The sequence below is a fragment of the Gymnoscopelus braueri genome (genome assembly GCF_963280865.1).
Source record: "Gymnoscopelus braueri genome assembly, chromosome: 17".
In the NCBI taxonomy this organism is placed as follows: Eukaryota; Metazoa; Chordata; class Actinopteri; order Myctophiformes; family Myctophidae; genus Gymnoscopelus; species Gymnoscopelus braueri.
This window is the reverse complement of record NC_137617.1, coordinates 19157086-19179738: the sequence shown is the minus strand read 5'-3', so window position 1 is coordinate 19179738 and position 22653 is coordinate 19157086. Positions and strand designations below refer to the sequence as shown.

The following is a 22653-nucleotide window of genomic DNA, read 5'->3' as shown; positions in this document are numbered from 1 at the left end:
GTCCTCAAAGTCACGCATCCAACAAGCTTTGAACTGAGCAGATTGGACCTTCTGTTCCAGAGATAATGACCAAAACATCTTGAAAACGGCCACTTTCGCCAGTTTTCTGGGTATGGAAAACCTCAAGGGATGCGTCCGTCCGTGACGTATATACCCTGCGACCACTTAAACTTTAGATTTCAGATGCTAGAACTTTTGACACACTGATGGAGTATATTATAGTATATTGTGGGTAGTATATCGAGATGACAGATATGGGACATTAAAAAGGATAAATTAAACAAATGGGACAGTTTATTAGAACACAAAAAAAATCGATGCATTCACTGTACATGTACATGGTGCCCATGTCTGGCATGCTGAGTTACTCTATGCCTTGGTACTTAGCTTAAACTACCTATAGGCCTATTGCTGATATCAGTTTTTATCCTTCTGGTGCTTTTATCACTCCTCACACCCAGGGTAAATAACGGATTGGTTATGTGATGATTAGTATTTACATGACTTGATATTATTTTAAAGGGATATTTCACTTTCCAAAAAACGTCGGGTCATTTTATCGTCTACTCAGGCTTTTGTGAGCCCCCCAGACAGTTTTTAAGTTGCTTGATTCAGTATTTAGATATTTGATATTCATTTTATCAGACACGCCCTTCCTATACAAACCCATTATAACTTCAAACTACATTTTTAACTTGTTAGATTCATCAAAAACACCCGTCCTTGGTTCTGGTGACTCATCCTGCCCTCCTAATACATGAGGGGGCCGTGTTTTTTAGATTACTTTTTTTAAGTAATCGAAATTATCGGAAAAACATATTTTCTTTTCATTTTCCCCCAAAAATATTATAAATAAATGAAAAAAGTTATTGATTTTGTTTTAATTGTATTTAACTTTTTTTTCATTTTCAAAATAAATTAATAAAAATAAATGAAAAAAGTTACTGAAAAAACACGGTCTCCTCACGTATTAGAAGGACAATATCAGTCACCAAAACCAAGGACGGGTGTTTCCGATGAATCTAACATGGTTAAAATGTTGTTTGAAGTTACAATGGGTTTGTATAGGAAGGGGGCGTGTCTGATAAAATGAATATCAAATATCTAAATACTGAATCAAGCAACTTAAAAACTGTCCGGGTGAAGCCTGAGTAGACGATAAAATGACCCAAAGTTTTTTTGAAAGTGAAATACCCCTTTAATCTGAAAGAGGTTGTCTTTTGTCAATTGCTGTTTTGGAATCTTCTCCTCTTCTCTTCTCTTCTCTTCTCTTCTCTTCTCTTCTCTTCTCTTCTCTTCTCTTCTCCTCTCCTCTTTGAATCAATCAAATTTAAAGAAGCTCTCTACTACCCACTGAACATAATCAACTACCGTAAATGTCATCCAGTGTGTCCTTGTCTGTGTTTTCTCTGTCTGTAAACTCAAGCTGTTTCAGTGCTCATTAGCTAATTAGTAGCTGCTGGTTTGATGGCCTTGCCAGTGACAAAGCAAAGGAGCGTAAATAAATGCTTCCACATGTACATGTTTTCAGAGATGCATGAATATGCTTTGGTGTACGTGCGCGTGTGTGTGCGTGTGTGTGTGTGTGTGTGTGTGTGTGTGTGCGTGTGTGTGCGTGTGTGTGCGTGCGTGTGTGTGCGTGTGTGTGTGTGTGTGTGTGTGTGTGTGTGTGTGGATTTCTGCTGTTAGTAGGACCTGATGTGCTGTAAGTATAATGGGTAACATTCTTATTTACCATCTACTGTAGTAGGACTCAGGAGGTAGAGCGGCCGTCAGGGAGCCGTAAGGTTCCCGGGTCGATCCCCTGCTCCTCCAGGCAGTGTGTTTGAGTGTCCTTGAGCAAGATAACACATTTGCATGTCATGTGTTGTGTAACGGTGTGTTTGTGCCATTACAGTGTGTGTGTGAATGGGTGACTGTATAAAGACTAGAAAGGCACTATATAATTCCAGTCCATTTACCATAAGGGTTATGCAGTTCTGCTACATTTTGCATTCAGTCCCTACAGTCAAGCCTGCCAGATGGTGAAAATTGAAAAGTTAAATTGAACAATGCATAAGAAGAGACCAGTAGGAACAATTACTATTTATCTGTACCTGAATGCGCTGTGTACAAAATCTATTGATAGATAAATGTACCACATTCTCCTTATGTTTGGCTTGGGATGGGAGTTTCGCTGAGCAGGCATGCTTGTTCTGTACTCGCTTTGCTTTGCATTCATGAGGTTCCACTCATTCATACCAGGGGGGCCAGTGCAAACACAGCCATCCATTGTGGGCCAACAAACAACCCACATTTAATGCTGGAGGGCTGTTCGGTTAAGTGCCTTGCTGATGGTCACCCCAACAGTCACATTGTTTAATCTTTCAACAGCAGATTGGAAGATTGACACGTTATGACTCCCTTCTGAATTCAATCACTTATCCCCTTGCTACAGTGATCACATTTAGAGCACGGCTCCTTTGGCCCCTAATCCCTTGTGAGTACTGACGGTTCCACTACTGTATATCCATCATACGTAGCTAAAAGCAATCTCACACAAACACACACACACACACACATACACACACACACACACACACACACACACACACACACACACACACACACACACACACACACACACACACACACACACACACACACACACACACACACACACACACACACACACACACACACACACACAATGCTGCCAGTGCCACTAACAATAACTTGTAATTCGTTATTATTACTGGTGGCTAGTCATTTGCATGTACTGTATTTTTGTTATTTTTGTTATTGCACAGTATATCATAATATATTATAATATATGTATTTCATACTTTGCTTTCTAGTACCATTTAATGTTTTTTGTCTTGTCGTGAAGCACTTGTGAGCTGAGCTATTAGTATTTATATCAGTAAGGCGCTGTATGTGTTAGTTATTCAATAGACATACATATTTATTAGTAATTATTTGCAGGAGCATAGCCTATTAGAGGCTGAAATACACAAATAATTTAGTATGCCAAACCAATGTTGTTGCTGTTATTTGAACTGCTGTGTTGCTTTTTATTTTTAAAATGTTTTTACTTATTCATTTTGAATCTTCACGTTGTATTCAAAAACTAAATTGTCTACGCTATTGAGGAAGGTCGACGCCTAACATTTTTACTGTCTGAGCTAGCAATTTTTGCTACTTTTTTTAATATATTTTTTATGAATGTGGTTAAGTATGTCTGTGGCTTTTCTAAATATTTAACCAATGAATAGTATTAACGAGAGTCTGACTAAATAATAACTACATCATACAGGCTCTTTTTCCCACTTTCATACAAGGTTTCTGCAAAGCAGCAACGACTGCATTGACTATAAAACACCACAGACACCGCTAAGCTTCATTGAAATTCCTGTCTCAGTGACTCATTCTGTCATCTACCAAGAACACTTGTCCTGTCATTATGATTTTACTGGGATGACAACTCTCCCGCTCTTGATACACATGCCTTTGTTTCTCAGCTCTGGTTAACAGCGCCACGTTGTCAACGTCATTGATGAACAGTTATTGTCCCCATTCACTTTTGTGTGGGTTTGTATAAACATATTATTATAATTTTTTTAAAGGGGTGGTCGCAGACACGATGGGCGGCGTGCTGCATGAACACAAACTCACCCCTTAAATCAGATCAGCGACTAAAGTTTCATCATTTATGGTCAGCTTTGTTTTACCATTTGTCCTGTTTGAATTGGATAATGATTGTTGCAGTAAAGGCCTTTCCCTTACACGCATAGAGCATACTCTCTTTCTCACACACACACACTCACACACACACACACACACACACACACACACACACACACACACACACACACACACAAGCACACACACACACACACACACACACACACACACACACACACACACACACACACACACACACACACACACACACACACACACACAGGGGGGAGACTAACCCAACCCAGAAAAGTAATAATAATGTAATGCATATTTCATGTATGAGTATAGGTCCGGTAGGTAATAAGAGGTCTATGAATCCCTGTGCCTACATGTCTTCTACTGTACGTCCTACACACTACTCCTGGGAAAGTCAGAATACACCAAGGACGAAGAGACACAGTCCATAATAATGATAATATGAAAAACATAATTTCCATTTCAGAGAAACAGAGATGGATAGAAACTAAAGAACCAGGGAGACAAACACAAGGTAGAAGATACATACAGTACAGTAGAGAGAGAGATTGACATTGTGGTATAAGTATGCCTCCCGGCAGAGATTTGTACTCAGTTGAGAGTACCTTTTTAGAGTTGTGGATAAAGTATGTCAGAAAATGGGTTGTGACCAGAAATATTGCTATCCAGAAATCCAATGATCCCATCTGGAGTGGTAACTGAAAGTTATTGAACTGTGAAATACCTCTCCACTTCTTAAAGTTGAAAAGGTTACTAATGTGAAAAAAAGTTACTGGAGTTCTATAACAGAAATGAACAGAGTTATTATTTAAATAGACCATTTTAGACCCCTCCCTCCCTTCCCCCCAAAGCTCTTTGGACAAGGTGCCACTCTCCTAACAAATCCCACTGTAAGCCCCAGTACAAGCCCAAAAAAAATAAAAAAATAACTACCTTTGTTTTCAGACCACTGATGCTACTTTTACAGTACAAACTAAACACCACAATTCTACATCTTACGCTGTGCATGTGCTAAATGTGAATGTTAAAGCACATAAAGCTCACAGCTAAGCAAGGGATAATGTACGTGTAGGTGGTTGTTATTGAAATTCATTAATGACCACCTACCCGTACATTATCCCGCTTATTACACTGCTACTTAATAAATAAATAAATAAATTGACCCAAAAGTATCAACAAAACGAAGTATTTCCTTGCTTAGGGCAATGAAAGTATTCCTTAAGTGTTGGGCTGGGTGGACAAGTTTGCCTCGGAGAACATATGAAAGTATTCCATAAGGTAACCGGAAGACTCGCCCCAAAACACGCTCGCCCCCATTCTTTATACAGCCGGATCTGCCCCGGGCGACTGTGTTTTGGGGTGAGCGTTTTGGTATTCTTGCCGTTGTTGCCGTTGTTAAGCCACGGTAAACAAGGAAGTGTAGTGGATCAAATATAATCACTTTTCGGTTATTGCGTCGTCTATTTCTCGCTTCAAATGTTTTCAAAAACATTCTTGAGAGCAACGTTTAGTTGTAAATGACATGGTGTGTTTGTTTACATGGCTGTCATGTTGGATACAGCATAAAATCACGCAGTGCACGTTGATATGAGCAGGTGCCGTTTAATAAACAAGCATAACATTCCTTTCCTGTGGTATCCAGCATCACATTTTCGGTATTGTGCTCTAGCTAGAAAATTATGCAACTCATTTTAATGTACTATCTAGCAACAGTGTGAAGAGCCTCGTGTGAGGGTCATGTGCATCTAAATGTGTTTACACTTGTGCACGTAGCGTATGTACTTGTTGTGTGTGTGTGTGTGTGTGTGTGTGTGTGTGTGTGTGTGTGTGTGTGCGTGTGCGTGCGCGCGTGCGCGTGTGTGTGTGCTAGTGCAAATGCAAAACACTGTGGAATGAATTCATGTAATTCATGTAATTTGATTTCTGAACGGAATGGATTTGGCTGTAAATGGGTGTTATATGGTTAATGGAGCATCGCTGTTGAAGAATAATTTGTTGCTGATATAATTTCTGTACAGAATACCATGTAGTGCTCTCTGTTTCTGAAGGGCTGTGTGGATTTAATGGAGTATCTAGCTTTCAGGTGATTACTGGGGTTTGGTATTAGGTACTGGGAAAAAGAGAGGGAGAGAGGGGGGGTAATGGAAAATGGCAAGTTATATTCATGCTCTCGGAAATAAAATAGTGTTATGATTTTAATAATATCCTGTATCCAGAACATTCACATAAGTGGATGTGTTTGTGTGTGGCTGTGTGTTTCTGCATATGGGTGTGTGTGCGTATGAGAGAGAGAGACAGCAGTTATGTATAGAGATGATAAACACAAAACAAACATGCATTGCGCTGTAACATGGAGCCATTCTTGCTCTGGTGGTCACCGTAGCTTAGCTGCGGATCTCACTGTAACACGAAGACACACGCCCATGCGCACGTGTGCACACACACACACACACACACACACACACACACACACACACACACACACACACACACACACACACACACACACACACACACACACACACACACACACACATTATGGACACACACACATTATGGACACACACTGACACCAAATCATATTCCTCCGATCCACTAAATGTATCATTAGACTACAGCAGCAACAATCTTTCTTTAGCTCACTGCTCCAGTGTCATTAGTCTACTAATGTGAATATATTAAGCACTGCTAATCTAGCTTGACCACTGATAATAATGTGTTTAGCCTTCAGCGAAATGAAATTACTATTGTTATTCCAGACATGTGCCACAGAGGCTCCCAGCAGCAAAAAACAAATATTTTGGGCTACACTACAGTCAAGTAACTGTCACGGTGAAAATGCTCTCAAGTTGTGTTGTACATTGTAATGTCCCAAAGATGGTCTTTGTTATTCACTAGAAGTTGGTTTAATTTGAATATATGTCTTTTTATAAACCAACTCTTCTGAATGCTTCCATGGGAGCGTTCCCTCAGCCCTATATGTTCCCTCAAAACTAACCCCTAACCCCTGACCCCAAATCCAGTGGTGAGCTGTGGATTTTTTAACTAAGGGGGCTATATTTTATGACGTCACGTGCGCGCGCACGTGCACGCGCGCGCGCAGGCATGTGCACATAGCAACATGCCTGCATATCCAACATAGCAACATTATTTTCCTTTTTTTATATAAAAGCCCTTTACATATATTCACCCACACATAAGTACTTAAAATAACCAATCAACTTGTCTTTACTTGAAAAACTTTTTTTTAAAGACTTACATTGCTTTTAAAACAGTGTTTTTTAAAACAAGTAAAAAATAAAAAAAATACCCTTTTGCTACTCACCAAAACAAAGACGGTTTTATGGAGTTGAAAGCCTACTTTACTAAATGGGAACACGTGAGTCCCCACCTCACGTCTAAAATACACTTTTTGGCCAGAAAAGAAAATATTTCACCGGAATTAAAACCTGTTTTTCGTTACTCCACAGTGCCCTCTACAGATCTGGTCAATGGAATTTTCCTATTAGACCAGATTCTTCCTTCCGGTGAAATATTTTCTTTTCTGGCCAAAAAGTGTATTTTAGACGTGAGGTGGGGGCTCACAGTGTTCCCACTTAGTAGAATAGGCTTTCAACTCCATTAAACCGTCTTTGTTTTGGTGAGTACCAAAAGTGTATTTTTTATTTTTACTACAGACGAGAGGCTGCGCTACCGCGGTGCGAGGGGAAAGAATCGAAAGTACCATAACGTTAAGGAGAACTCCTTCTAACGCTATGGACCAGAGCTAGACAGGGATAAGTTTGTGAGTGTCTGGCAGGCTACTAGCTCTTGTCCTCTGCTAAGCGATTAACCCTTTCACACTCCATGGCTTTAATGTTATGCAAAGCAGCCAGGTTGAGGCCATTGTTAAAGGTGTTAAAGACGGCTCGCCCCCATAGAGGTATAATATAGCTCGCCCCTGACGGTGCGTTGTTGTGTTAATGATTGACGGCTCGCGGGCGGCTGACGGTGAGTGCTCGCGCGTGCATGTGGAGCACGCGCGAGCCCCCAGCCTGGGAACTAAGGGGTCGACGACCCCCCGTAGCACCCCCTTCAGCTCAACCCTGCCCAAATCTAACCCCAAGCTGAGGCAACACAGGGCTAAGGGAACATCGGCATGACTTGACCCTGCCTCGATGCACATAAACAATAAACACTGTTTGGTGTCTCACAATCTTGGCTTAATATTGGCATTCCTATTATCATATTACAGGTTCTCATAATGGACACAGGCGCTTCTCCATTAGGCTGTCAGCTAGCATTATGGATTTTTACATTACCTACTGTTATAATGGAATCTGAGTAAACCAAAAGAATATTAACAAAAGTGTTAACTACACACATTTACATATCCACATCTTCCTTTGTGATACTATTTAATACAACTAAATTATTACTTTAACAAACTTCCACACATAAATATAGCCATGTATGCATTTTCATTGCATTGTCTTTCATTCATTGTCTTGTCAAGGGTTTGGATTGGCCATGAAATGGGCTTCTACTGTATCTAGGAGGCCAAAATGAACAATTCCCACTGTTTAATTGAGAAGGTCACTGGAATATGAACTTTGAATTTGGACGTAATGAGGTAAACTTGCAGGGTTTGTGACCTCCTGTACTCCTGTGTGTCCTAGTTCCTCTTCACAGTAAAAGTGTTAATTTAGGGCGGATTCACACAATGGTCCCGGGTGCGCACCCTGGACCACTTGGCTGATGTTGTGATAGTGTGAACGTTACGTATCGTTCCCCGAAACGGATCACCGTACCGTACCCGAGACCACCTCAGGAGGTAGTCTCGGATCTGGATCATGCGTACTCGGGAACGGAACGATGCAATGTGAAGCCATCGGTACCAACAGGAGGAAGTGGACTGCTAATCATATATCATTTATATATTTTTATAATGACACATTATTTTAGCTGGGTTATACCTTCTCATAGTTCTACTTGAATGTTGACAAGAAATAATAATCCCGCTAGTGTTTGAGTAGCGCGAGCCGTGAAAAAACAAACAAAAAACACATGTGTATAGCGAACGCTGCCACTAGGATAAATATGCCATGGATTAGTCGGTGACGTCACTGCTAAAATACCAAGGATGCATTAGTGACGTCGCTATCATATTGATAATAACAGAGACGCGAGAGACGACGTTACATTTTGAGGTTTCAAAGACCAACGCACACACTGCTTTGGTTGTGTATTGTTGTTCTGTTATTATTATAACTCAAGACAACGTCAGGAACACAGTCAAACTTTATTATTCACTCTACACTCTGACAAGTGACTCTTCTTCTGTGAATGACATTCTATATCTCCCAAAGCCCCATAGTCAACAGCGCCCCCATGAGGCACATATTTACCATTACTGCTAAATTAAATGGTCTCGGGTGCGGAAGAATCTTGGCCAATGTGAATGCTGGCCCAGCTGGGAGAGGCCAATCGTACTCGGGAACGGTTCGAATCAATCGGACCCAGTCTGAATCCGCCCTTAACTGAGACACAATGTAAGGGGCCATTTCCATTTGGTTACATTTGTACACTCTCAGAGTTACATTAACTCTGATGATTTTACTGTGTACACCTTATGGAAGCCAAAGGGGGTTTGGAACTGCTTTTTTAATATTTGTATTATGGTCTTGGTATTAATTTGAGATATTGTGATTGTAAATACAAATACATCCCCTTTCAGACAGAAAACATACCAAAGAAATCTGGTATATGATGAGGGTTCTTTATGGTGATCTGAAAACATAAAAGATTTCTGACCCTTTCACACAGACTTTTGAGAACTAAAAAAAGCCAGTAATTTTTGTCCTGTATGAAAGTGTCCCAAAGTGTCTTATTCTTTGCACCTCTTACGGTGGGATTAAGGCCCTTGTCTCACAACAGCCCATTTTATTAAGAAGTCACTTGCACCTATCAGACATCTTGGTGCTATGCACGCATTGATTGAAGTCCCGAGAAACAATCACACAAGCTCACTTGTCTAAAACCCCAGATCTGATATCAATTGCGGCGTAATCGTTTCAGAGTCGTTCGGTAGTCCTTGAGACGACCCATAGTAATTTCAGCTGGAATAGATATAGTTATAGTCCTGGTATTATTGCAACGGTCCTCAAATGCGTTCTCCTGCTGCCGCGACAGATAAAGCCACTGTAGAAAGTTTATCATTTGAGAGAAATGGGACAATATCACACAGTAAATTGGTTGTGATATTGGCTATGTTTGTCTTTTTTTCCACGTTGATTCTTTGTCTCTGTCAGCCACAGTTATTTTTTCCTTACCTGCTCCATTTGTCTCGCCACTTCCCTTTCCATTCTTCCCTACCGCCCAGCCTTTCTTTTAATCTCCAGCGGTGGAAGAAGTACTCAAATGTTTTACTTAAGCAAAAGTATCAATACTGCAATATAGAAATACTCTGTTACAAGTGAAAGTCTGGAATTCAAAACGTACTTGGGTAAAAGTACAAAAGTATTGGCATCAAAATGTACTTAAAGTACCAAAAGTAAAAGTACTCATTATGCAGGATGTCCCATTTCAAGTTTTCAAATGTATAACAATCTTTTGAAAATAGCAGATCTACAAGCTCACAATGCATCGCATCGCGGCATTGGGCTTGAGCTTGTAGATTCGCTATTTTCAAATAGCCGAAATGTGTATACTGTAAGGCTGAAATGGTTAACGTATGTTTTGTAATAATAATCAAAATCTATAAAGTAACTAGTAATTAAAGTTTTCAAATAATTGTAGTAAAAGTACAATATTTGCCTCTGAGATGTAGTGAAGTAGAAGTAAAAGAACAGAAAATTGGAACTCCAGTAAATTAAAAATACCTCAAATTTTACTTGATTAAATGTACTTAGTTACTTTACACCACTGCTAATCTCTCTCTCTCCTTCCTATTGTTCCTCTTTCTTTCTAAAGACATAGTGACAAGTAAAAGTTATCTGTATATCTCCTATAAGTGTAGTGTCATATAATAATACCATGGTTTTGTGTACTATTGCTTTTATAAATTGCCAGGGTTTAGCTGCAAGCTTCACGCACAATTTTAACCAAAAACTTTATGTTGCTAATCAAAACCTAGCGTAGCAGTGAGTTATTGTTCATTATACACCAGAGAACTTCAATGCGTTCCAATGGGGAGTTTTGAATCGACCGTTATAATTAAGCAATAACTCACGACAAGCCACGGTGATGATATCACAATATATCATGGCCTGGAGTGAGTTAGTGCTTTTATAAAAAATGGGCAAAATGAAAATTATAGACACATCCCAGAAAACATGCATGCCTGCGCGAACAATGTGGTTAATTAAGCAACGTTTACATTTAGATTTTTTTCGGCAAGATGGTCAGTCTCATCTCATTTGAGGGTTCATATAGGTTTGCATAGTGGAGTTTGCTCTGTCTGTAGTTCTGGATCTCATCCTTTTGAAGCCTAAGTTTTATGTCCATTTTGTCCAAATTACAATAAAGATGGCAGCCTTAGTGTCGATGGCAGTCGATCTGGTGTGCTGATATTATCAACCAGTAGGTATCCTGTCCGACACCAGTGTCTAAATTTAAGAGTATAGGAGACCACCACCAGCCAATGCAGATGTGATTGATCAGTTCAGTTCAGTTCCATTTAATTTAATCCATTTAATAATTACACACATACTTATGGTACACACAGATCGTTGTTGTCGGGCAGAAACTTTGTATCTCCATATTTCAAAATGTTATGTTTTCTTTTTTTGCCCTCGTAAATTCATGTTTTACTTCATCGTACAACTGTGTTCAAAGGTAAAAAAGTAAAAGTAGCGAAAATTGCAGAGCTTGTAGATTTGCTATTTTCTCTATTTTCTAAAAAACTAAATTAAGTGAAAGTGACTAGTGTGTCTGTGGGCTTTACACATATTTAACCAGTGAAAACTTAACAAGAGCTTATGACTAAAGTAACTACATTGCATCCATTATATAACCAAAATAACAGTTTTGGACATGGTTTCCACCCGACAGTGACTATTATGCTTCAAGGCAGGGTCAGTGTAATCTTGTATTGCTGAATGAGGCGTTCAGCCACATATGATGTAGCCTAATACTAAAGTGAGGTCTCTGAATAGAACCTATTTATATGAGATTGAATTCAATTAGATACAGTAACAAAAGCACATCTTTATTTATTTGAGCTATACCTCCTTCTCCTGCTGTCGCGCTTCCTACAAGCTCACAACGTGTTGCGTTGTGAGCTTGTAAATCTGCTATTTTCACTCTTGAATGATGAAGTATGGCCTTAATTTAAAAGTTGAAATATGTTTCTGCCCGACAGCAACGATATTCTCCTCGTTCCTTCTTCTCATCCAGAAAGGCTAGGAGAGAGGGAGAAAGAAAGATGAAGAAAAATAACCGAAACATGGAGAGAAATGAATCTTTTCCCCGTCCATTTCTTATGTAAATAAACCAATTTAATTTAACTTCCTTGTTTATTTAATACCAGCCAATCATGGCGAGGCGTTCATAGTTTCCGTGATAGCACAGAAGGCCATGACCCAATTACATTTTTGGCAGATCAGATATGAGACTTTTGATTCGCTGTGTGTGTGTGTGTGTGTGTGTGTGTGTGTGTGTGTGTGTGTGTGTGTGTGTGTGTGTGTGTGTGTGTGTGTGTGTGTGTGTGTGTGTGTGTGTGTGTGTGTGTGTGTGTGTGTGTGTGTGTGTGTGTGTGTGTGTGTGTGTGTGTGTGTGTGTGTGTGTGTGTGTGTGTGTGTGTGTGTGTGTGTGTGCGTGCGTGCGTGCGTGCGTGCGTGCGTGCGTGCGTGCGTGCGTGCGTGCGTGCGTGCGTGCGTGCGTGTGAGATACTATTGAGGAGACACACAAGATTTAATCTGCCTATGCAGACACACGCATACGCGCACGTGCACACACACACACACACACACACAGCTGTCTCGCTCCCTATCTGTCGTCCGGCCCATTTCTCTCTCTCTCTCTCTCCTCTAATTCATTCTCATTCATTTGCTTTTCATTCTGACTGGGTTGATTGGCTGTCAGACAAGCCAGAAGATTAGTATAAGATTCAGACTTGCCTGATAACAAGCCAAACTGTGTGTGTGTGTGTGTGTGTGTGTGTGTGTGTGTGTGTGTGTGTGTGTGTGTGTGTGTGTGCGTGTGTGTGTGTGTGTGTGTGTGCGTGTGTGCGTGTGTGCGTGCGTGCGTGCGTGCGTGCGTGCGTGCGTGCGTGCGTGCGTTTCTTGAGTTCCTGCGTCTCTCTATACCAGTGGTTCTCAAAGTGGGGTCCTGGGGGGGGGGGGGGACCAAACTGTCTGAGTTACATTAGCACTAAGAATTTTACAGTGTAGTTTGGGGTCCGGTACACAAAAAGTATCAACTGGGGGTCCGTTGCCTATTGCGTATCAAATTGGGGGTCCTTGACATGAAAAAGTTTTAGAAACACGGGTAATTATTGACTGAGGACTGTGGATCATCAAATGTCAAGCACAGTTCCATATTAATGTCTGCCCATCTGCCATCTCTATTGCAATGCGTGCGTGCGTGCGTGCGTGCGTGCGTGCGTGCGTGCGTGCGTGCGTGCGTGCGTGCGTGCGTGCGTGCGTGCGTGCGTGCGTGCGTGCGTGCGTGCGTGCGTGCGTGCGTGCGTGCGTGCGTGCGTGCGTGCGTGCGTGCGTGCGTGCGTGCGTTCGTGCATGCAGCATTCAGCATACCTACCCTGGGTAAATACACACGCACACGCACGCACACACACACGATCCGCACAAACACTTACAAACAGGTATGAATGCAAAATCACATTATGAATAATGCAGTGTTGGATGAGGTAATTGGCTCCTCTGGAGTCAGCCAAGATGAATATCTGTTTACATTCTTATACTTCACTTCTCTATTCTTTTTTGTCTCTCGCAGTTTCCAGACTTTTTCATTTCTTTTCCCAAGGATGCCTTAGAAAAAAGCCCAATAAAGTAAAACAGATAATCACACACAAAAAACACATTTCTCACACTGGAAATGTGTTTGTTTTTAGGTCATGACTGTGCGTTTTTATTTTATTTTTTAGGTTGATGCATTATTAAAATGACACAGCCAGTTAATATTATTATTTTTGCTATGTATTTTCAATGAGTTCTAGGACCTGTATGGAAGTGGAACTGGAAATGTTGTAGTAGACTGGATGCCAAGTTGACATTTTCATTTTCATCAGCACCACCTTGCCCAGCCACACATACACATTTAAGTCTGGGGTGTACATTTAACCAGAGAGAGAAAAATAGGGGACCTAGTACAAAGCAGTGGGGGATGAAGTACAGTACTCCGGTCAATGAAGTACAGTATATAAGGTTAAGTGGTTAAATCTACAAAAAAAAATGTTTTGCAGGTCGTATTTGCACTCTCACACCATGGGGTACACCAGTGGTTCTCAAAATGCGTGTCTGGGACCCTCAGGGTTCCTTGAGGTGGTTCCAAATGGTCCCTTTTACATGTATGTAACTCTGAGAGTGTACACATGGAACCAAATGGACCATTTGGTTCCATTTGTACACTCTCAGAGATATGAGAGTCCTTGAAATTAAAACATTTGAGAACCACTGGAGTATACTGTGTGTGTACACAAGCACACAGTATACTGAATGGTGCACACACCTCATCCACAGATCTAACCACTATAATATTGCTTGCCAATGTGAAATGGACAGATAACAGTAGAGCTTAAAACAAAACTGTTTTCTGAAATGGCTCAGAGTAGATGCGAGAGTGACCCAAATCAAGATGTGCATGGTGGATAGGATTTTGAATAATGTTGCTCCAAAGTACCTAATTATTTTTAAAAAGTCAGTAATGTTCACGACCACGCTACAAGGGGGGAGATCCACTGTCCTGGTTCCTCTCAGATTTAAGAGAAACATTGGACATTGCCCATTCATGCACACATTCAAGCGACTGTAGCATGGAATGGGTTTCATGTAACTGGTCCTATGTTTCTTTTCAATCTAAATCCACACACACACACACACACACACACACACACACACACACACACACACACACACACACACACACACACACACACACACACACACACACACACACACACACACACACACACACACACACACCTGTATTCCTCGGGTATCTAACCCCTACCCCCTAGTGTGGAAAATGGAAAATGGCCTTTGTTTGCAAAGTGTGAGTGTGCTTTCCGCACACAGCTTGGATTGACATGCACAAGGACACTTTATGCACCAATGGGTGCGTGGATTTAAGTGCAAATACACACATACTGTACACATCACATCAACACAACATCATTTGCATATACATATGAAAAGGACCACGATGGAAATAAGCCGCTGACTTTTTTGTGTTTTATTCTTTTGATAATGGTGTGACAATGTATGTATTTTACATATGTTTTTATTATCAATCAAGAGGTCAAAGTCAAAACAGCCATGTTGGTTTAATTGGTTTCTGTATGTTTGTTTGGCTATTACACCTTGCTGGTGGAGCCCATGTGTGTACGACGTATTTATTTCCAGGGTGGTTGCAATGCACCAATGAAAACAATGTACTGTGGTCATAAAACAGTTTTATTTTCTGTAATTCTACCATGGTTAAACACCGTAGTTCAACGTTTCGCTGATTTTCTCTGTGGCTCCTCTCCCACCATCCCCACCACCAGCACACCCCATTTCAAGTGGGCAATAAAATATCCACTCACGTCTGATATTCAAAATAGCAAACAGCTATTTAGCGTTTCGTTTAACATATTCTTTTTACTTTTTTTGCCTGTAATGACATGCCCAAAATACGGAGGGCAGTTTTAAAGTGATAAATGAATGTATGGTTGCAGAAAGAAAACAAGTGTCTATAAGTGGTAGTTTGCAAAAAACATTCAGAGTTGGAGAAAATATTTAAGTTAAATGCAAAAGTGAGGGGTGGCGATTAGCATCCTCTGCAACCCCAAATGACGCCCCTGCTGACTTGGTCTTGATCAAATAAATCTTCAACTAATAAATGTACTGTACATCTGTTTTATTTGGCAGAGAACATGCAGGAGGCCTCCTTGCAGACCGTCTCTCCTTATGTCCATCTGCATCTGTCATAAAGTTTTGTTTGCCGCACTTGCAGCAACTTTTAATTGATGACGGATGACTCACTGGGGCTGTGAACTCATCTGGGGCTGTGAACTCAAAGCCATCTCTCTAAACCAGTGGTTCTCAAACTTTGTCAAGGACCCCCAAATTAATATGTATTTGACTGCAGACCCCCATCAGTTATGTTCTGCCATATAAAATGTGTGTTGTTAAAATGTTTTTTTAACAAGATTTTTTGGGGGTAGCAGATCTACAAGCTTGTAGATCGGCTATTTTCAAATAGTCAGTGTATATAGGGTTAAAGTGGTGAAATTGATTTTGATGCTATTAAATCATTTAGCTGCAGGGAACCCCTTCAAGGACCCCTCAGGGTCCCCAGACCGCACTTTGAGAACGACTTCTCTAAATAGTAAAATTAGAAACACATCACGCTGAGGAAGGCCAAAACACTTTCATGTTTGTGTGCCTATACTGCAGTATCTGAATAAAATCGGAAATGACACTCCTGCGAGTGCTGGCGTTCTTCTGCTTTTATTGTCTCTCTAAGCGAATAACATGTATTTGTGTGCCATTATTTACAGGAACGTTATTGGTCGAGAACATGCAGATCAACGGCGTGGCGGAGGGGCCGGGTCGTACCATCTCGCTGTCTCTAAGGGACAACAATGACCACTGGGTCATTCTAGACCCTTCCAAACAAGCCCTGTATCTGAACAGCACGGGACGCCTCCTGGACAGAGATGTAAGACACCTCATTGTACTACTGTTTCCCTCTAGCTCTCTTGTCCAGTATAGTAGGTAGATTCCCTAGAGAACGTTAAACGTTGTGTGTGGGCGTAAATGGACAGATGCTTCCTCCTTCAACAATGTATGGCCCGAAGGCCTGGCTGCAACTTTATGCTCATTTGTTCTTTATTGTTGTTTTTGCCATCTGTCTTATCTGCCTGTTAGCAGGATATGTCACGCATTTAATAAACAGATTTGCACAAAAACGTGATGAAAAGTTGGTCCTGGGTAAAGGAAGAACTGATTAACTTTAAAACCGCTTGATCTCAAGGGGGCTTCAGCAACCGTGGGCGTCCACAAAAAAAATCACATAACTTCTGAACATATTAACATAACACATACAACTATCTAAACTATTTTCTCCCCAATTTAGTCTTATGTCAATGTGTTTAGTCTGTCTGTCATTACCAACTTCTACTGTTGGTCTTGGGGAGGGTGTAAACAACCACGTCACCGATACACATGAGGTCGCCAGCCGCTTCTGTTTTTACCTGTCATTGTGGAGTTTTACCAGGAGGGCGTAACACATTTGATTGGCAGCAAATTTCATTTTCAACTCCATAATTGATGTAGAAACAGGTGTCAACCAAAGATTCAGTTAAAACCAAAACCTCAGTTTCTTTCATATTGTTTACCACAAACATCAGATGGTGAGAGACAGGACAAGTACCACTCTTTTTCTAAACAAATGCGATAATTGCTACATTTTTACCACAATTTACTGAGATACAGTTCATTTTCCATTCAACTTTTTTCCTTTGGAAAATAGGTACGCAGCAGCGCGCGCACAGAGAACTCACTGGTTAGTTTACGCTCTTTCGAAAATAGATCCAAAAGCCTAGATTGGATGCAGTTTTACCCGCGTTCCTTTGAAACGATTGAAATCGATCTGTAGTTTGCCGTTTGCATATTGCTTTTTCAGTTCTTTGTCTGCGCTCTGCTATGTTATATTTCATCTTGGTTGCTTGTCTGAGGTGAACCTGTGTATTCAATGAACAAATGCTTATAGCTAAATGTTAATGTAGCTATAACAACAGACTAACTATCATGCTCTCTCTCTCTCTCTCTGTCTCTCTCTCTCTCTGTCTCCTCCAGCCTCCCTCCTACATTCAGTCCATTGTGGTTCAGGTGCAATGCACCAACGAGCTGATAGGCACTGTGATCTTGCATGAGGTCCGCATTGTAGTGCGAGACCGCAACGACAATGCTCCCCGCTTCCAGCAGCCCAGATACTATGTCGCCATCAATGAGGTACATTCATAAAACATAACGTGCACGTTCTCTCTCTCTCTCTCTCTCTCTCTCTCTCTCTCTCTCTCTCTCTCTCTCTCTCTCTCTCTCTCTCTCTCTCTCTCTCTCTCTCTCTCTCTCTCTCTGTGTGTGTGTCTCTGTCTCAGGACTCAAACACTTGCTCCTCACAGGTAGAGGTACAGTAAGCTGATTGGCAGTGCAGCTATCTGTCACACGGGCAGGGCAGGTACTTGTAGGTTCAGGACCCGAAAATTGGCTTCCACCCTAGAGGATGTTCTTGTCCATACTTGTTTATGTTCCGCTGTAACGGCCGTTCTGTAATGAGCTCCTCCTATGTAGGTCATTGTGTTTCGCAGGTGTCTAACACTGGCATATCTAGTGGTTTCTCTCCCTCTGGGGCCACCTGTATTTTAAACATGTAAACATGTGGATCTTGGCCCGGACGGCTGGCGTAGCGGTCCGGGCACCCAGGCTCCAATGTAGCCTGACAGCGCATTGCGGGTTCGTGTCCCGTTCCCGACGATCTTTGCTGCATGTCTCTCCCCATCTCTCTATCCCTGTTTCCTGTCTGTCTCTACTGAAAACTATAAATAAAGCCCCAAAACCCCCCCAAAAAAAATATTTAAAAAAATAATAATGTGGATCTTGAGATCCAAGTGGGAACGGTGTGGCTTCTTGGAGATCTCCTGTGGCTCCTGTGACGTTAGTAGCCTGTGACATATCTTTGATGTTTTGGGCAAGGTTTCAACCAGATCTGAGCCCTTCCATTATGAGATACAATATTTCCAAAAAATATAAAACATATGTGAATAGAAATGCATGGCGTTAAAGTTGGTCTACCGGCAGTGTTCCACAACAAATTGTGCACTGAGCGGTCCAGCGGGTTTGTGAGATTAGCTCCAGACAGACAGACTGACACACACACAGACACACACACACACACACACACACACACACACACACACACACACACACACACACACACACACACACACACACACACACACACACACACACACACACACACCCTCTTATAGATAGCTTGCCTCTACAGACCCATGCTGCAAAAATAAAATAAAATAACGTGTGCACCATGATGATACTGTAAATGTCATTATGCATGACATTGCAGCCAACCTAAGGTTGACGGATGGGTTGTACTAGCAGTAGATAAATTGTATATTTTTATTGTCGATGATCTCCATTGAAGACCTCGTGAAAAACGGTTATTTCAGTACGCTTACGTGTTATCCCCTGGGATGCACTATAGCCGGTATTAATTTATACCCAATAAACCAATGAATCAATCTACTCTTCCTGTGAGTGAAAGGCAGGGAAGTAGCAGAGAAGGGCTTAGAACACCCACTAAAAAGATCCCAGCTAGGATCCATTTGGACCAAAAAACGAGTGTGTCATGATGCTGCGGAAGGCAAGGGCTTAACTAGACGATGTTCGGACTCACGCCTTAGAAGTGTTAGTGTGTTCATCACTGCTAGCGTGCACCCCTGGGCTGGCCAGCTAGACGATCTCATTATACCTATAGACCCTACAACCTGTCCAAGTCAATATCTCTTCCCGTTTCTCTGCTCTCTGCTCTCTGCTCTCTGCTCTCTCTCTCTCTCTCTCTCTCTCTCTCTCTCTCTCTCTCTCTCTCTCTCTCTCTCTCAGAGTCTCCAAAGCCCTCCAACTCTCCACTTTCTCATTACTTCCCCAAAAAATTATTCGCTCCGTTCACCTGAACGACCACAGCACAATTTAGGAGACAGATCGTAAAAAGTCTGATATACGATTCCTCGGCCAAGCCAAGCCAAGCATGAGCAGTTTGGGGGGTAATAACTTAAAAATGAGAGTACATTTATTCATATGGGGGTAATAATTCAAAAATGATGAATAGATTTATTAAGATTTGAGGGAGGATCTAGACATTAGGATGTCGGCTATTGTTCTCCCCTGCAATCCCCCCAAAACTGTAACTGGCTAATGAAGCCAGTCAGACTGAAATTAGGTTCAAGGTTGACTACCGCCATGCCTACACTGAACTTTGACCTTGGTTAGTTCAAAACTTTAGAAACAGAGCGAGTGATAGAGAGAGAGAGAAGGAGAGAAGGAGAGAGACGTATGTGTGTTGTGTCGCGCGTGTGCGTGTGCGTGTGTGTGTGTGTGTGTGTGTGTGTGTGTGTGTGTGTGTGTGTGCGCGCGTGCGTGCGTGCGTGCGTGCGTGCGTGCGTGCGTGTCTGTGTGTCCAGTGAGCAAGAGATGGACAGTCTGACGAGCAATGTCGTTATTTATAAGCGCGCCAAGGGCAGCTTTTATGAGTTCCTGGATGCAGCGCTGTCAAAGATTGCTCATACAGCAGACAAGCTGATCCTGTTGAATGACTTTTATGCACTTGGCACTGACACCTCACTCCGTGTGGCGTAGTGTCATCGCAACCCACAGCCGTGGCTTGAGTCTCTGCATGTTATAGTGCAGTGGGTTCCTAACCTTTTTCTGGATCAGGGCCCACTTTAACATCTCAAAAGTGTATAGAGCATGCCCATTTTTATGATCAATCATTTAATAGTGTTCCGGCCATGGATCAATGGAACTCTAACGTAGTATGCTTTAAGTTCCTATTTATAGTTATGACAATGAAAACTCACTTTTTCAAGGTTTTAAAGAAGAAATACCATGACCCACAGCCATGGCGTAAGCCTCATGTAGGAAACCGTTGTCAAACATTGTTTTCTAGATGACTAATCAAACATGTAAGGGCAACCTGACTAGTTTGACCTTTTGATTTATGGCTTTTTAGTGTCACCCTTGAAGTAGCCTGAAAGAGCGAGCCCTATCGATGGTCTTGAAGGGCGGATCCAAACCCAGGCTGTTGGATTCCAGCGCCGCTTCCTATTGCTTCACCAATCTATGTCCCCGCCTCCCCTCCCCCCCCCGGCCTGTGCACGGAACACGCTGACGTCACCAAATTTAGAGCGACGCCCCTCTGCACTCTGATTGGTTGGGAGATAACAAGGTTCACTCCCACTCGGAAACCACCGTTCCTGCATGGTTCCCCCAGACTTTTTTTCTTTTGTAACAAAAAAAAAGGCATGGGTTTCCGAGGCTACCCTTGAAGTAGTTAGTAGGACCCTGCGGTGACTGAGGCTTGATTAGTCTCAGTAGCAGTAGCAGTAGTAGTAGGAATAGTAGGAGTAGTAGTAGTAGACAGTAGGGCCCTACAGTGAGGAGTGAGTAGTAGTAGTAGTAGCAGTAGTAGTAGCAGCAGTAGTAGTAGTAGTAGTAGTAGTAGTAGTAGTAGTAGTAGTAGTAGTAGCAGTAGCAGTAGTAGTAGTAGTAGTAAAGACTAGGGCCATGCAGGAACAAGTGATTGGTCATAGTAGTAGACAGGAGGGCCCTGCAGGGAGGAGGGATGAGATGAAGAGGGGTGAATGCCAATGAGAGGATCCTCAGTGATTTATCAGCTCGTATAGACACACGTCATCAACTCTTTAATTATGTATATCCATCCATGGATCCCTGTCTCCATGGTCCTGTGTGTGTGTGTGTGTGTGTGTGTGTGTGTGTGTGTGTGTGTGTGTGTGTGTGTGTGTGTGTGCGTGTGCGCGTGCGCGTGCGCGTGCGCGTGCGTGCGTGTGTGTGTGCGCGTGCATGCGTGCGTGCGCGACTGGCGTGTGTGCGCGTGTGTGTGTGTGTGTGTGTGTGTTCACCAGTGGCTAGAGCTCAGGATGGATGGATGACAATGCTAATGATATTGCAGCTTTCTGAAGGACATCTATTCAATGCCCAAGTCCTACACACACACACACACACACACACACACACACACACACACACACACACACACACACACACACACACACACACACACACACACACACACACACACACACACACTCACGCACACCCACAAACAAACAAAAAACAAGCATCACAACATCCTACGGGAATGCTCGAGGCGTTTACTTAAAAGTTATGTTGCAATTTATTGACAGATTTATGAAGTGGAATAAAACCAACAGTCTATGTTATTTCTGTGTTTCCAGTTGACACCTGTTGGAACCACGATCTTCTCTGGTTTCTGGGGAAACAACGGGGCGAAGGACATTGACGATGGACCCAATGGACAGATAGAATACACCATCCAGTACAACCCAATTGATCCGGTAGATAATCTGTCTGTCTGTCTGTCTGTCTTTCCTTATAATATGTTGTGCCGGGAGCCCCCCATACGAGATTGGTGCTGTTAAAATGTTTCTTTTTTTTTTCAAGATTTATTTGAAAATAGCTGATCTACAAGCATTGCGACGTGTCGTGAGCTTGTAGATCAGCTATTTTCAAATAGCCAATATGTTATAGGGTTAAAGTAGTAAAACTTTATTGATGTTATATTAACTGATTTTCCTGGGGACCCCCCCCCACCCCACCCCACCTCACTTTGAGAACCACTGGTGTAGTTGTTTTCTCTGGTTGTTCTTAGGCTGAGTATCCAAATGCAAAGGAGTCTGACAGAAGACTCGAACAACAACTGATTAAGCAAAGAGTTGTATATTTATTGAAGATTGTAAGACACAAGGGAATGCAGAATAGATTGCAAAGGTATTGCAGAAAGAGAAATAGCTCTCTAGCGCCTCAAACATCCCATCTTATACCCCTACGGTCTAGCTGATAAGCTCCCACAATATTCTAGAAACGTTTGGCCTATGTCATCCTGATATTGCAATAAACATGAATTGGTTCCATCAAGGTTGGCATTTCATTCATCATTCTTGACATCCCATAACAATATGCCCGAGATTTTCTT

At 41.9% G+C, this 22653-nt stretch overlaps 1 protein-coding gene across 1 annotated transcript in view; it reads left to right on the top strand.

Annotated features, from left to right (window-relative positions):
* Positions 1-22653, top strand: part of LOC308104748 (protocadherin-15-like) — a 249305-nt gene that overhangs the window by 55688 nt on the left and 170964 nt on the right. The window contains exons 5-7 of the mRNA XM_080455256.1: positions 16400-16560; positions 17700-17855; positions 21896-22015. Of these exons, the coding sequence (XP_080311382.1) occupies positions 16400-16560; positions 17700-17855; positions 21896-22015 (437 nt within the window). The remainder of the gene's footprint in view (positions 1-16399; positions 16561-17699; positions 17856-21895; positions 22016-22653) is intronic.